This window comes from Primulina eburnea, chromosome 16 (assembly GCF_022965805.1).
Source record: "Primulina eburnea isolate SZY01 chromosome 16, ASM2296580v1, whole genome shotgun sequence".
Classification (NCBI taxonomy): Eukaryota; Viridiplantae; Streptophyta; class Magnoliopsida; order Lamiales; family Gesneriaceae; genus Primulina; species Primulina eburnea.
The window spans coordinates 9,204,733-9,219,316 of record NC_133116.1 but is presented as its reverse complement, the minus strand read 5'-3'; the positions used below and the strand labels follow the sequence as shown (position 1 = coordinate 9,219,316).

General features: G+C 35.7%; 1 protein-coding gene across 1 annotated transcript in view; it reads left to right on the top strand.

The window, feature by feature from the left end:
- The first annotated feature begins 4,345 nt into the window (after positions 1-4,345).
- LOC140817113 (probable inactive ATP-dependent zinc metalloprotease FTSHI 5, chloroplastic) overlaps positions 4,346-14,584 on the top strand; it is a 52,708-nt gene continuing 42,469 nt past the window's right edge. The window contains exons 1-5 of the mRNA XM_073176711.1: positions 4,346-5,367; positions 6,352-6,823; positions 12,525-12,725; positions 12,819-13,112; positions 13,268-13,537. Of these exons, the coding sequence (XP_073032812.1) occupies positions 4,439-5,367; positions 6,352-6,823; positions 12,525-12,725; positions 12,819-13,112; positions 13,268-13,537 (2,166 nt within the window). The 5' untranslated portion in view covers positions 4,346-4,438. The remainder of the gene's footprint in view (positions 5,368-6,351; positions 6,824-12,524; positions 12,726-12,818; positions 13,113-13,267; positions 13,538-14,584) is intronic.

Here is a 14,584-nt window from a genome sequence, read left to right as displayed (position 1 = left end):
CGGCAAAGTGAATTAAATGAATTCGTACAGTGATTAATGCTGCAATTAATACTTGTACTAAAAAAAAGTAACGGTAACATTTAAAGCTGATAAAGTTCAAATGTCGAGTTTAATAAAGTCGTTTCTTCTGCTTCTGATTCTATATTCGTTTAGGTACTTCTTCTGATTTTCTACGCTATTGATTCTGCTTTTTAGTTATCTGTTGTTTTAACGAGTGATCTACTGGTTTTTATTTTCATCGCCACAATAAATTTAGATCTAACATCACATAAATGTTTTAATCCAACGACCAAAATTTATCTCAAATACAACAACAACAATAATGCCTAAATTCTTTAATCTTCTCATCGTTAAGTTGATAGGCATTTTCCCTAAACATGGTATAAGCTGCTGCCGCTAAACAGTATGCTCCACATTCACAGTTGCAATGGAAAAACAAACATTAAATATACATTGATATACATTAAACAATAATGAAATAATAATTTTAAAATAAAAAATTTTAACCTGGTCTTTTGAATAGGAAAATTTTCTGGCCTAACTATAGTCCATTTTTCTGAAGCATCAACACCATAAGGGACAAATGGTTAATAAGTTTAAGCAATGTCTTGCCTAACCTATCTACGTTGCGTTCTGAATCCAGGATTGTGATATTCTTACGGCTAGGCAAAACCTTTCAACAAAACCCAATGCCCGGGAAGATGAAAGGATATCAAAATTTTTTTGGCTTTGTTTCATGGAATAGCCGGACACTCACCAATTTTTGCTCTCACATAGGGCATAAAACATTCTATATTATTCTCTCCGCCCTCATTGAAAGCACCCGAAACCAGCTGATGAAAATCGACATCCATCAATGACACCTCATGTGACATTAAATGTGAGTACGTCCTTTGTATTTGGAGCAACCCTTGACAACATTCTTGAATATGCTGAAAGTGATAAAGTGAAATATGTTAATTACTAACTCAACATAAAAAACAAAATAAGAAAAAACTTACGGTCTCGGTCAGCCAAGAAGCAGGTGTCCTCAATACACGAACCACGAGATATCTTAGTATGAACACATCCCATATATCCTCGTATTTTCCATACAAGAATTAATCTCAGCACTTACTCATTGCCACGATCTATTGGCGAACATTCTAGCTCTTTTATCAAAAGTCAAAGACATCATATCATTCATAACAAGATGACGCATTTCCTTGTCTGTCATAGGCTCTTCCTCCACTGTGAACATTCTTAACTTATGGCCCGGAGTTTTTTCAAAAGCTCAAGTCAAAGACGGATCGCTCACAAGTCGAATATTTGGAACCACCTCATCTGCTCTCATAAATGGAATATCTTCAAATCTATGCCTTGATGTCTCGCCTTAATCTGAGAGAATAATATATACAATTTGTCATTTTTCATACTCAAAATTAAAAATCATATAAATATTGATAAAATTTACCAACATTGACATTCATTGAAGGCAATCTCCCAATTATATCCTTCAAACTCGAGATATCGTCATGCATATTTTTCAATTGATATATGATATCGGCTTGGTCCTTTAGTATCGTCCCAACTTTATCCTCCAAACTTGTGAAACAACGTTCATACATATCTGCAATATATATATGATTTCTATGCATAGATGTATGTCTCATGTGAGTCAATGGAGGAGACAGCTGATTCATGTGTGAAGGACTATGAGATGGCCGAGAAGATTTTCTGACTTTATCTCGAGATGATCTGGAGTATGTATATGTGAATGGCTAGAGAAACGGTCGATCCTCAGTCTCTGTCTATACACCACTTCATCCTCTAGGTCGCTCAATAGATCTTGATTGCAAACTACTTTGATACCTTGGCAAATTATATCCATAATGCGATTGATTATCACATTATTAGAATCAACAAAATTGCCAGTCATATAATGTACAGACGCCAGCTCCTCTGTGGTGGGAATGAGCATCTCCAAAATATCCTATATTAATCATTAACAATAAACATGAAATTAGTTAACGGTTAACAAAAAATATATTAGATAATACGAAAAATAAATAAAATGATTTTTTTGTATTTACTTTGTTATATACATTTTTTAATGCTTTGTTCACATCATCCATGGAAGGAGAATGATTTTTACTCTATTTTCTAGTCAACCAATGACACAACCGAGGTATCGGTACATTGAGACCTTCTCGATGTCTGGCGAACACTTCAGCAATTGCTGGAAAATATTCATAAGACAAAATCTAGCACAGAAAAATAAACACATTATTAGTATGATATAAAATAACAAGGATATTTCATTTAATGAACAATATTTAATTACTGTAAAGGATGAATAAATCCACTTATATGGAAGCTACCGAACCCGCTGAAATTTGGATCATTCCCACGGCATGCTACCAAATTTTCATAGCTTCTGAACTTAGTTTCAAGATCTTTTGTAAGTCCTAAAATTACTTCTTCGAAAGCTATTCTACCCCAGGGATAGTTTATAAAACTATCAAAGTTATTTATTAATCTAATCCATTATAAATCCACGATATCTTTTTATTTATTCTTTATCTGCCTAATAGACCTACCACGAACAAAAGACAGGCCAATTTCACTTTCCTAATGTCTATTTCTTCTCTTAAATCATTATCATATTCATCAATTCTATCTATCAAATCCCCCACACGTATACAGTAACTTCCACCAAAATGTCTCTCCCTAAATTCATCTTCTTCAAGTATTATAGGATAAAAGTTTGAACAATTTAGGCCACTTAACAAACAATGAAAATCGTAAAGGTCGTTTACTGTAATGCCCAAGAATTTGATTAACGTAATCTGAGATGATTAACGTAATCTGAGACGACGCGTTGTTTGAGTCTGAGTGTGATTCATTATTTGTTATTGATTTATGTTTCTGATTTGATACATGTTATGAATGTTAATTATATGCTTTTATATATGTTTTTATATGATTGCATGTTTACATTGTTTATACTGGGATATTTATATCTCACCGGAGTTATCCGGCTGTTGTCTTGTTTTGTATGTGTGCATGACAACAGGTGGGGCTGGATCAGGGTCAAGAAGAGGATGAGAGAAGACGAGTTTAGCGTGGTGATTCCGGACTTGGTTTAGAGATAGGGTTAGACACTTGATATTAGTTGTTAAACCCTAGTTGAATAAATGTATGTTGTACAGGACTGGTACTTTTATACTGAGATGTATGTTCATGTTTAATATGTAATTTGAGTAAACTACATTACGTTTCCGCTTTGTATAAAAAAAAAATAAATAAATAAATAAATTTAGACCCTGTTTTATAATTGATTAATTAGTCCCAAACATGATTAAGAACTTGATTAGCGTCCGGGTCCCCAGATATATCATAAAAAATTCATCACTTCCACTGTCATAACTTTGCCTACTAATCAAAAACCATAACAATTGATTGGAATTGTTATAATCCTTAGCACATAAAATTAAATTACCAAATTGAGTATAATGTACCAAATATTCTATCTCTTTCTCATTTAAAAATGATACAACCTTCTTATAGATTTCAACATATCTTGATCCTGAAGTTAACTTTTATTCAAAGAATTGATTCCTTCCAAGTTTAGCGGGGAAGTAAATCAAACAAAAAGATTATTAGTTGTAAAAATTTAAAATAAAACAAACAAAAAGGTTAGTAATTGTAAAAATTTAAAATTAAACCGTTTTGTTCATTTTAAATTAGGTCGAGGTGGGTCGTGTTTGTGTCCCGAGCCAAGGTGCTCTTCACCTTGGGTCGTGACCCCTTCACCCGGGGTCGTGAAGCACGACCCAGAAGACACGACCCAGGGAGCTTGGTGAAGCTTCACCCTGGGTCGTGGTCGTGAAGTCTTCACGTCACGACCCCGGGTGGGTAGTGAAAGCCCATGGGTCGTGAAGCACGGCTTTCACGACCCATGGAGAGTGAAGCATCACCCTCCTCATGACCGATGGGGAGTGAAGTCGTCGTGAAGCACGACTTCACGACCCAACTTCACGACCCTTCAAAATATGATTTTTTATTATATGATTTTTTATTATAATAAAGAGTATTATTTTTGTTATGAAGAAATTTTTTTGTAACATATGCAAATTTTAATAAAAATATGTTCACGACCCAACTTCACGACCCTACATGAAAAATATGATTTTTTATTATAATAAAGAGTATTATTTTTGTTATAAAGAAATTTTTTTGTAACATATGCAAATTTTAATAAAAATATGTTCAAAATATTATTTTTACATAATCATAATTACAATTTTTGGAAACTTTTTTTTTTTTAAAATTTTTTTATTTAAAAGGCGGATGATTTTGGAACTGGGTCTAAAACCCCAGTAATCCGAGCGGGGGCTTATCTCTTTGAGCAAAGGCGGAGTTCGCGATTTGCTGCTCTCACTTACCAAATGCACTCATGAATCCGAATGCTCTCACTTCACCACTTCAGAATCCTCTATTCTGCTTTGAAATCCATGGCTCCGCTAGGCTATATCCCAAAATCATTCGCTTCAGAAGTCACTCGTTTAGATTCCGGCCGTTTCCAATCACCACGCACGCTGTTCCGCTTAGATATGTTCAGTCATCTGTTGTTAGTTGTTATATGGTTGGCAGCAATGGCCGACAGCTGAAAATCCCATCTAGTTGTACAAAACTTGATAAAAATGAACAGAATGGGATCGACGTTGCCAAACCAATTGCTTATGCGTTGTTATGTGTTGTTCTGGGATTTTTCTGTCCTGTTTTTGGGTTTCAGAAACCAGCTTTTGCCGCTGTCTCTTCACCTGCTGCGAGTGAATTATTGTTGCTGAAAGAGAAGGAAGAAAAGGGTCACGAGTACTCGAATTTTACTAGGAGGTTGTTGGAAGATGTGGGTAGGCTGCTCAAGATGATAGACGAGGCGAAAAAATCAGAAAATGAGCATTCTTCCACGAAAGTTAAGGAGAGCTTAAAGGGTGTTAAAGCTACTAAGAGGACGTTGCAAGAAGAGATAATGAATGATCTTAATGCGAAGTTGAAAGTTTTGAAAGGGGAAAAGGATCAGCTGATGAACCGGTCCGAGGAAATCGTGGAGAAATTATTTAAGGCGAAGAGGGAGGAAGAGAGTTTGTTAAGGAAAGCCAAAGGTGGTGGCGTAAGTATTCAGAAGTTGAGGGAGGAAAGGATGAGTTGGGAAAAAGAGTACATTAGCATAGGGGAAAGGATCGATGAGATCGAGGATTTGATATCAGGGAAGGAAACCATGGCCCTAAGCATTGGTGTGAGGGAGCTCTTGTTTATTGAGAGAGAGTGTGAGGCATTGGTAGAGGGCTTTATGAGGGATATGAGGAAGCGTGCCACTCAGAGGTAAACCGTGAATTGCTTTAAACTAATAAAGTGTAATGATGGTGTTTCATGAAATTTACTAAGAAAATGATCGTCCATGTTACTGTGTGATTGTTAAGATGTTGGTTTGCATGTCTTTTATATATTGGTGATCTGTACAAAATACTGAAACATAAAGTAAATCATCAAAGCATCCATTGATATCAGAGGATTTTGATTGAATATTTGTTGTTAACTTGTTATCTTTTAACTTTAACAAAATTCTCCATATTTTTACACATATTTGGTTTTATTAGGGTCTCGATCCCGGTAGTTTTCCCACCCTTCCCATTTATATAGCAACCATAGAACAATTTTTTTTTGTTATGTAACTCAACAAGACGCCTCATCGAAACAAATTTTCTCCACTAGTTGAAGAACTTCTGGCTACTCCCCTGATTACAAGTAGGACATTGCTAAAGTGCGAAAACAATTAGAAGTTAGAACATGGATTTCAATCACATCTTGGAAGAATTGTTGCATTTTTCAGTTTAAAAATGTTTACAAATCAGCGTGGAGTGAATTATAATACGTAGCTACTGCATTGAGTCTGAGGCTAGCAATCTTGTATCTCATCAGTCCCAGGTCTTCAATGGAAGAAGAAACTTTAAACAGCTTATTTTTATATTGTTAAGCACGTTGGTAGCTCCAATGATATGAATTGACTTTCTTGTAAATCTACCTTTTTGAGACCATACATTTTAGCAACAAATAAGCTTTTTTCTGTACCTGTGCTTGGGCATGCCTACCACACGGCTTGGTATAAGTAATTTTTTAATCATAGAAACTTCTATGGCCTCTCCCCTTGGTAGTTTTCAGGAACAATATTTTCATATTAAGTGTAATTGTTGCTGTTTACAGTTTCAAAATCTTCATAGGAGTGATAGTTTACAATTGCATTTCTAGTAGTTAGGGTCTGATCCAACTGTTGCATCTTATTCTTCTTTTGGTATCTTGAGTTCACAGTTCTTCGGCAGCCCCAGTTACGAAGCTCTCTAAAGGTGAGATTCAGAAAGAATTGCAACATGCACATAGGCAGTTAAAAGAGCAAATAATTTTACCCAGTGTTCTGATTAATGAGGAGAGGGGTTCTCTTTCGTATCAAGATGCGACTGATTTTGCTCTTCGGATTCAGCAAGTGCTTAGAGATTCAAAGGAGATGCAAAAGAGCCTCGAAGATCACATCAAAAAGACTATGAAGAAACATGGTATAGAAAGACGTTTTATTGCAATAACACCCGCAGATGAGATTGTCAAGGGTTTTCCCGATATTGAGTTGAAGTGGATGTTTGGAAGGAAGGAGGTGATAGTTCCAAAAGCAGTAGGCCTCCATTTACTTAGCGGTTGGAAGAAATGGAGAGATGATGTTAAGACTAACCTAAAAAGAAATTTATTGGAGGACCCTGATTTAGGTAAAAAGTATGTGGCTGAAAGACAGGTAAGGTTTTCTGAAAATTTTCCTTGGATAACTGGAATTTTAAGTTCAATTTAAGTGTTTTTACTTGTCCACAGTAAAAAAATGCCTGTGATTCAATAAACGTTCATGCAGCTTCTAGAAGTGGTCTCTTTTTCAATATAAATGATAATATGGCATATGATCAATAAAAGTTGTTTATCACATGTTATGTAGGTGATCAATTAATCTCTCCCTCTCAATGTCATAGACCTTAGAATCTTATTCTGAATTGAAAAAGTGTGATATTGTTCCAATTCATACGATAATGCAATTTCTAGTGTTGTATCTATCTACAAACCAAACTTAAATTGCATGTTTACATGCTCATATATTATGCTATCAACACATGAAAATAACATTTCATTATTTGTCATGGTATTTTAACATGATATTACAAAAATACAACGCCGAAAAATTGTATGTTTTAGTAATGTTGTTGTATTGAGTAAAAACTTTAGTGTTTGTTACTTTTTTTAATGAATATATTTGTTCTAGAACATCAATAATATTTATACGTCGATGATAGTTTTCGAGCCAAAATAAAATTTTATTCAAAATTTATATATTTCGAACAGATTATATATAATGTATATCTATATTCAGCCTGTATGAGCAGTAGTTAAGCTTATGTCCCGTTTAGCTATTTGTATAGCACAATAATAGAAAAGTAGCTCTTAGGCTTTTCTGCAATTCAAAACTTTTGAGTTGACCCATTGTCATTAGCTATTTAATACATAGGCAACTCGTCAGCCTAAAAAGTTGTCCAAGTCAAGACCTTGAGTTCAATTCCTGAAGTTAATGTAGTATTTGCAAGTAGGGGAATGGCTAAACTTGAGTAGCTAGCAATATTTTAGTGACCTAAATTTGGTTCTCGGATTGTTATATGATGTAGAATGGTTAAACAATTATTTCAATTATAATTTTTTATAGAACAATATGACAGACAATATAAGGAGAAATAATTCTCTTACTGCGAAGGCAATGTCCAGGGGCGTGTGCGATAGATAAATCAATCTCCCGACCAGTCTTTGATATCTTCTTGTATCCACTGCAAGGCCATTGTTGATATCTCCTAGCTTTTTATTGGCTTCTATGGGTGTATCTGATGGTTTGCATCCACTCATCCCTGTCTCCTTCAGGAGGTCAAGAATGTATTTTCTTTGAGACACCGTGATTTTCCTTTTGGACCTTGCTACCTCCATTCCAAGGAAATACCTCAACTGCCCCAGGTCCTTCATTTCAAACTCTCTTGCCAAGCTTTTCTTTAACCTGTTTGTTTCTTCTATATCATCACATGTCAATATTATATCATCAACATAGACAATTAACACCGAAATCTTTCCACTATTGGAACTTTTTGTGAAGTGGGTATGATCCGATTGTCCTTGAAAGCTGCCTTGGCTTCTCACAAACTTTATGAACCTTGCGAACCATGCTCTGGGAGATTGTTTCAGTCCATAGAGTGATTTCTTTAGCTTGCACACTTTTTGTCTAAATTGATCAGTAAATACAGGTGGTGGTTCCATGTACACTTCTCTTCTAGATCAGCATTTAGAAAGGCATTCTTCACGTCCAGCTGATTTAGTGGACAATCAAGATTAGCAGCAACAGAGAGAATGACTCGAACTGTATTGAGTTTCGCCGCTGGAGAGAAAGTTTCTGTGTAGTCAACCTCATATGTTTGGGTGAAGCCTTTGGCAACCAACCATGCTTTATACCGTTCCAGAGATCCATCAGAGTTGCATTTTGGGGAAAATACCCACTTACACCCTATAATAGATTTTCCACTTGTTAGGTTAGCCATCTCCCAAGTAGAGTTTTTTTCCAGAGCTCTCATCTCTTCATAAATCGCCTCTTTCCATTCAGGGATTTCTAGAGCTTCCTGTACATTCTTAGGAATGTTGATGACATCTAACTGAGCGACAAATAAACAATAGGAGGGTGACAGTTTTTTATAAGATACAAAGTTTGAAATTGGGTGTTTGTGCATGATCAGGTACCTTTTCTCAGGGCAATGAGAAGATCAATGTTGTTTTCAGGAGTAGTCAAGGCATCATTCTGAGTTTCAAGATCCAGTCCACGAGTTGACTTATGGCATTGTTGAATGACAGGGTCTCCACTTTTCTTTGCATCCTTCTTCCTTTTATAAACCAATCCTTTAAACTGTTTCTCACTCGTCTTCGCTGTTATGTCGGATTGATTAAAATTTGAAATTTCATAGTTTCCTAGTTCTATATCAAAGTCAGGCTCGGTTGAGTGGTCATCATCTTCATTATCTTTAGACTCCCTCTGAAGATGCGCTGCGTAGTAGGACTTGGCATCAACGAATGTTACATCCATGGAGATAATTTTTTTTGGTAACAGGGTCAAAGCACTTGTACCCCTGTTTGTTTGCAGGATACCCAACAAATATAAATTTTTGTGCCTTTGGATCTAGTTTTGAGATACCAGGATCAAAATTATGAACAAATGCTAGACTGTCAAATATATTTAGAGGTATTTTAGTGAGAAGGCGTGCACTGGGAAAACTTTTTTGGAAAATATTTACAGGGGATTGAAAATTCAAAATCCTAGATGGTTGTCTATTTACTAAATATTTGGTTGTTAGAACTGCTTCTGAGCTTCTCCCCAAAGATACTTAGGCATTTTGGTTTCAAAACTAATTGCTCGAGCAACTTCAAGGAGATGTCTGTTTTTTGTTCAGTCACACCATTTTATTGAGGTTTATGGGGACATGAGCTTTGGTGAATGATCCCTTGTTCTTGGAAAAACTTGCCAAGTGTATTGTTAAAGTATTCCTGCCCATTATCACTCCGAAATTTTTTGATCCTAGTGTGGAATTGAGTCTGAATCATTTGGGAAAAAATTTGAAATGTGACTGCTACATCAAACTTCTCTTTCAAAAGAAAAACCCAAATCAGACGTGAATGATCATCAATAAAGGACACAAACACGTCAATGAATCATTGTAAATGACGTTGATTTTTATAAGGTTGAGATAAAAAAGTAGCTCGATGATGTTATACCAACTCACAGAATTCACAATGCGTAGAAATATTTTTATTGATAAACAACTTGGGAAACATTTTCTTTAAATAAATAAAGTTCGGATGACTTGACCGACTATGCCATAAGAAAATATCATCGACATTTGAGTGGGGAACAGAAGTGAGACACTTGGCTGGATCATGTCTGCCAAGGAAGGAGTTGGCAGTAAGAAAATAGGGACCACCATCCTGTTTAGCATTGCCAATCATCTTCTCCGAGGCCAGGTCCTGAAATTCACAATGAGAGGACAAAAATATGACTCGATACGTAAGATTAATGGTGAGTTTGCTGATTGACAAGAGATTGTATGATAGAGGGGGGACATGTAACACATTTGTAAGAATCAAAGACGAGGAAATAACAATGGTTCTTTTCTTTGCACCAGAGCCATTAGCAAGTTTAACGTTTTGGTTTCCTGCACACGTAATATATAAGGAGAACACTTGCGATGAACCTGTCATATGATATGTTGATCAGGAATCTAGAATCCAGACACTGTAAGTGGTCGAATTAGCAATATTTGCACAAGGATAAATACCTGTTTGGGCCAAGGAACATGAGAGTTTGGATTTATCACGTCTAGAATCAAACAATTGGAATAGTTGCTCTAACTGATCCTTGGTGAAGGGAAGAGAAGCTGAGGAGGTAGAGGGCAGTCCAGAATCTTCACCACCTACTTGAAGAGCTCGACCACCAGTATTCGATCTGTTGGTGCCAATTTTTTTCCTAAGATGTGCTGGTTTCCCATGTATTTTCCAGCATATTTCTATAGTGTGCCATGGTTTTTTGCACTTTTCGCAAAATTGTCTCCCATAAGACCCCGTCTCTCGACTTACAAGGGCCGAACCTTCATACTCCATGGTGTGTTCCGAATGTTCCAACATCACTTGGTGTCGAGTTTCTTCACGTCGGACCTCGGAAAACACCTCCCGAAGGTTGGGTAGAGGTTTTCGCCCAAGTACACGTCCTCTAACCTCATCCAGATCCTTGTTTAATCCTCGAAAGGAAGGCAAACATCCTATGTCTGTCTAGTTTTGCCTTGTAGCGGGTACAATCCTTGCTACTCTCCCACTCATCTACATCAAGGAGGTCCAATTCCTGCTATAGAAGTTTAGAACTATGAACTTGTTATTGTAAGTTGTGACATCTTTGTTAGTTGCATCTGCCATACCTGAGTATTTAACTCGTACAATTGAGAGTAGTTTTCAGAATCGGAGTAGGTTTCTCGGACCGCCTTCCAAACCTCCCGAGCCGTGGGTAAAAATATGAATGGTTTATCGATTGCTGGCTCCATCAAGTTGATCAACCATGTCGTGACCAATGAATTCTCGGAACGCCACTGCTTGTATCTTGGGTCAGTCGAAGCCGGGGCTTTCACTTCGCCGTTCACGAATCCTAGCTTTCCTTTTCAATCAATCGCAAGTCGGACTGACTGTGCCCACTCCAGATAATTTTTCATTCAATTTGTGGATCGTTATCTGAAGAGAAGAATATGGGAGTGTGACATGTGATTGAGTTCCACCGTCACTTATTGAACCGGCTCCATAAATGATTAAACTTTGTCAGCTTATTCGTCCAATTTGCAACTTTGAATTTGATCTTCTCCCAGACGTCATCCACGGACCCTGATAATGCGGTAGTGTTTTCTCGATTTAAACACTCAGTCATTTTGCGGATTACTCATCCGCTTCTATTGTAACACATCTATTATAATAATAAAGTTTAGTTACCTAAAAAAAGTTGTGCAAAATTGCACAAAAGTTTTGTAATGTACCAAAAAAATCTCATTGAATCAGTGTAAGCATGGCGGTAAACGTTTGAAGAAAGTAATTATTTTCATTATTTGTTTTTGCGAGTAACCTCTTTGTTTTGTTAGTAACCTGTTTGTGTGGATTTCAACAAAAAACTGTATTTTGTAATGTATCTCGTTGATTCTGGATCAGATTGTGTGCAATGATATTACTTCAGAAGCAGTTGTCATTACATTGGTTTCCGCCTCATGCTCATCGAAGTAGGGTCTGCAAGCTAGACTAGCAACAATTCACTTGTGGTCATTTGAAATATGTATGTACTTTGTAGAAATGGTTAACACAAACCAAGTCCTTCATACCTTTATCCAACATTTGATGTGCTACATGGCTTAACTATGCAAATGAACCAAATATGTAGCTCTCTTCAAAGAGAAATAAGCAAGTAGTTATGTCGCGAGCTAGGTGACTATGTCGCGAGCTACAGGTCACCTAGCTCGCCACAACTGATGGTTGAGTGAAAATCGTCTTGATTCTTTTCTTTTGTTCGAGACCAATCAACCATCGTATTTGACTGTCTTCTGGATTAATCTTTCTTCCCTATTTTGAAAGAATTGGGGGAGAAATTTCAAGGCACCCAAAATATGGTATTTGGTTCTGGGGTTGATGTTTGCAATGTGAAGTTGATGGCATTTGCAATATGGTATTATGTGATGAAAGACTGGTTAATCTTTGCAGACCAATCAGTTAAAAACCGTGGGGGAGTTTAAACCGTCCTTAATTAACTTCCAATGCTTTTCTGTACATATTTTCCAAATTTTTATCTTGTATATGACATCATGTGAATTTTCTTATTCCTTACCTGATTTGTGACATATCAATTTTAGGAACGCATTCTTTTGGATCGGGATAGAGTGACATCTAGGAGTTGGTTTAACGAGCAATGGAATAGGTGGGAATTGGATCCAGTAGCTGTTCCTTATGCTGTATCCAAAAAACTTGTGGAGGGTGCTCGAATAAGGCATGATTGGTCTGCCATGTATATCACACTTAAGGGGAATGACAAGGAATTTTTCGTAGACATCAAAGTTGGTACTTTACTATTGTTTTCATTCCTTCCACAATTGATTTTCCTTAAGTGATTTCTTTTGAGTCTTATCATGTTATTAAGTGTTCGACAGGAATTTGAAATGCTGTTTGAAGATTTTGGGGGTTTTGATGCATTGTATTTGAGAATGATTGCGGCTGGGATTCCAACTGCAGTTCAGCTGATGTGGATTCCTCTTTCAGAGTTAGATTTGAGCCAACAATTTCTCTTAATATTGACAATGTGCCGTCTGTGCTTTACTGGATTGTGGAGTAGCAACATTGTTTCAAATGCAAGGAAATGGACCCTTGAAAAAATAGGAAATATCAACGATGACATAATGATGACAATTGTTTTCCCTGTTTTGGAGTTTATTATCCCTTATCAGGTAATTCCTCCTTATCATTGTGGCAACTGTCATACCAAACTCAAATAAACATCTGGTTGATCTGCCTTTCCATTTCATTCCACGCAGAATGACTCTTTTAGCCGATTTACCATGTCCTTAATTTTTATGAATGCATTCTTACCTTTTTCATACAGTTGAGGATGCAGTTAGGTATGGCTTGGCCAGAGTATTCTGATATATCAGTTGGCTCAACCTGGTATTTGACATGGCAATCTGAGGCTGAAACAAACTTTAGATTAAGGAAAACAGACGAGTTCCAGTGGTATTTTTGGTTTTTAATTAGAGCCTTTATATATGGATATGTGGTGTTTCATGTAATTCGATATGTAAAGAAGAAGATTCCGAGAATTCTTGGTTTTGGCCCGATGAGAAGAGATCCCAACTTACGGAAATTGGGAAGAGTGGTAACTTTTCTATCTTGAAGATACTCAATATAATTGTTTGCTATATGCAGGTGGCCAAATAGAACGTGTTTCAATGAAAAAATGAAGAACTTAAATTGTAAGTAAAAGGTTAGCATTGATCCTAAAATAATAGTTAGGATTGAATGGTCATTTGGATACAAACTAGAGACTTAAATGGAATACCAAGAATGACTCCAGTGCAATTAGATAATTCTGAGAATAGTTATAAAGCAATTAGGTTTCTAGTTCTAATGCAATCATGTAACTTAAAGAAATAATTTTTGACAATAACATATATAAAACTAATAATATGAATTGGAAACTTGTTAATGTGTGTTTCATTAATCTCCTCTTTTTAAATAAAAAACTCTTTTGGTGGAAAGTACTAAGAGATATCGGTAACATTGAAAGTGTTGGAGATATTCATGTTAGTTAGAAATTCAAAATTGTAGGCGTTAACCAGTATTCTTGAAAATTTTGAAAGGTCCAATTTTTTTTGCTGTTTTTTATCAGAGCGATTAGTCATATCCCACCCAAATTAAAAGTTAACACCAAATTTAATATCTATGTAGTAGTATGAGTATGGATCGATTCCGTAAGGAACATCAAATTTTATTGTGCTAAAATTTAAAACAATAGAAATAAAACAAGGGGTTTTTTAGCAAAAAAAATAAATCCTATCAAGAAAATAAAAATTAGATTTTAAGAAATAAACAAATTAGCATGCAATCAAAATTGCATTTATAAAACAACTAGTTAAAGCTAATCTTAGTTTTGGTTTACTCTTCCATTGTAATTTATTAACTTGATTATCGAATTTATATTTTAATATTCATCATTGGGAAATTCAAATTCTATCTTGCTTTATTTTTAGTTAAATAGAAACATGCACTCTAATTAACCTTTATCGATTTAACAATATCATACAAGTGATAAAGATTTAATTTAACGGTAACATTTAAAATTAGCAAGAATAATGAATCTAAATGAACAAATACAAGCATTTGCATTTAATTTAGTCAATTTTTTTTTGTGAATTAATAAATT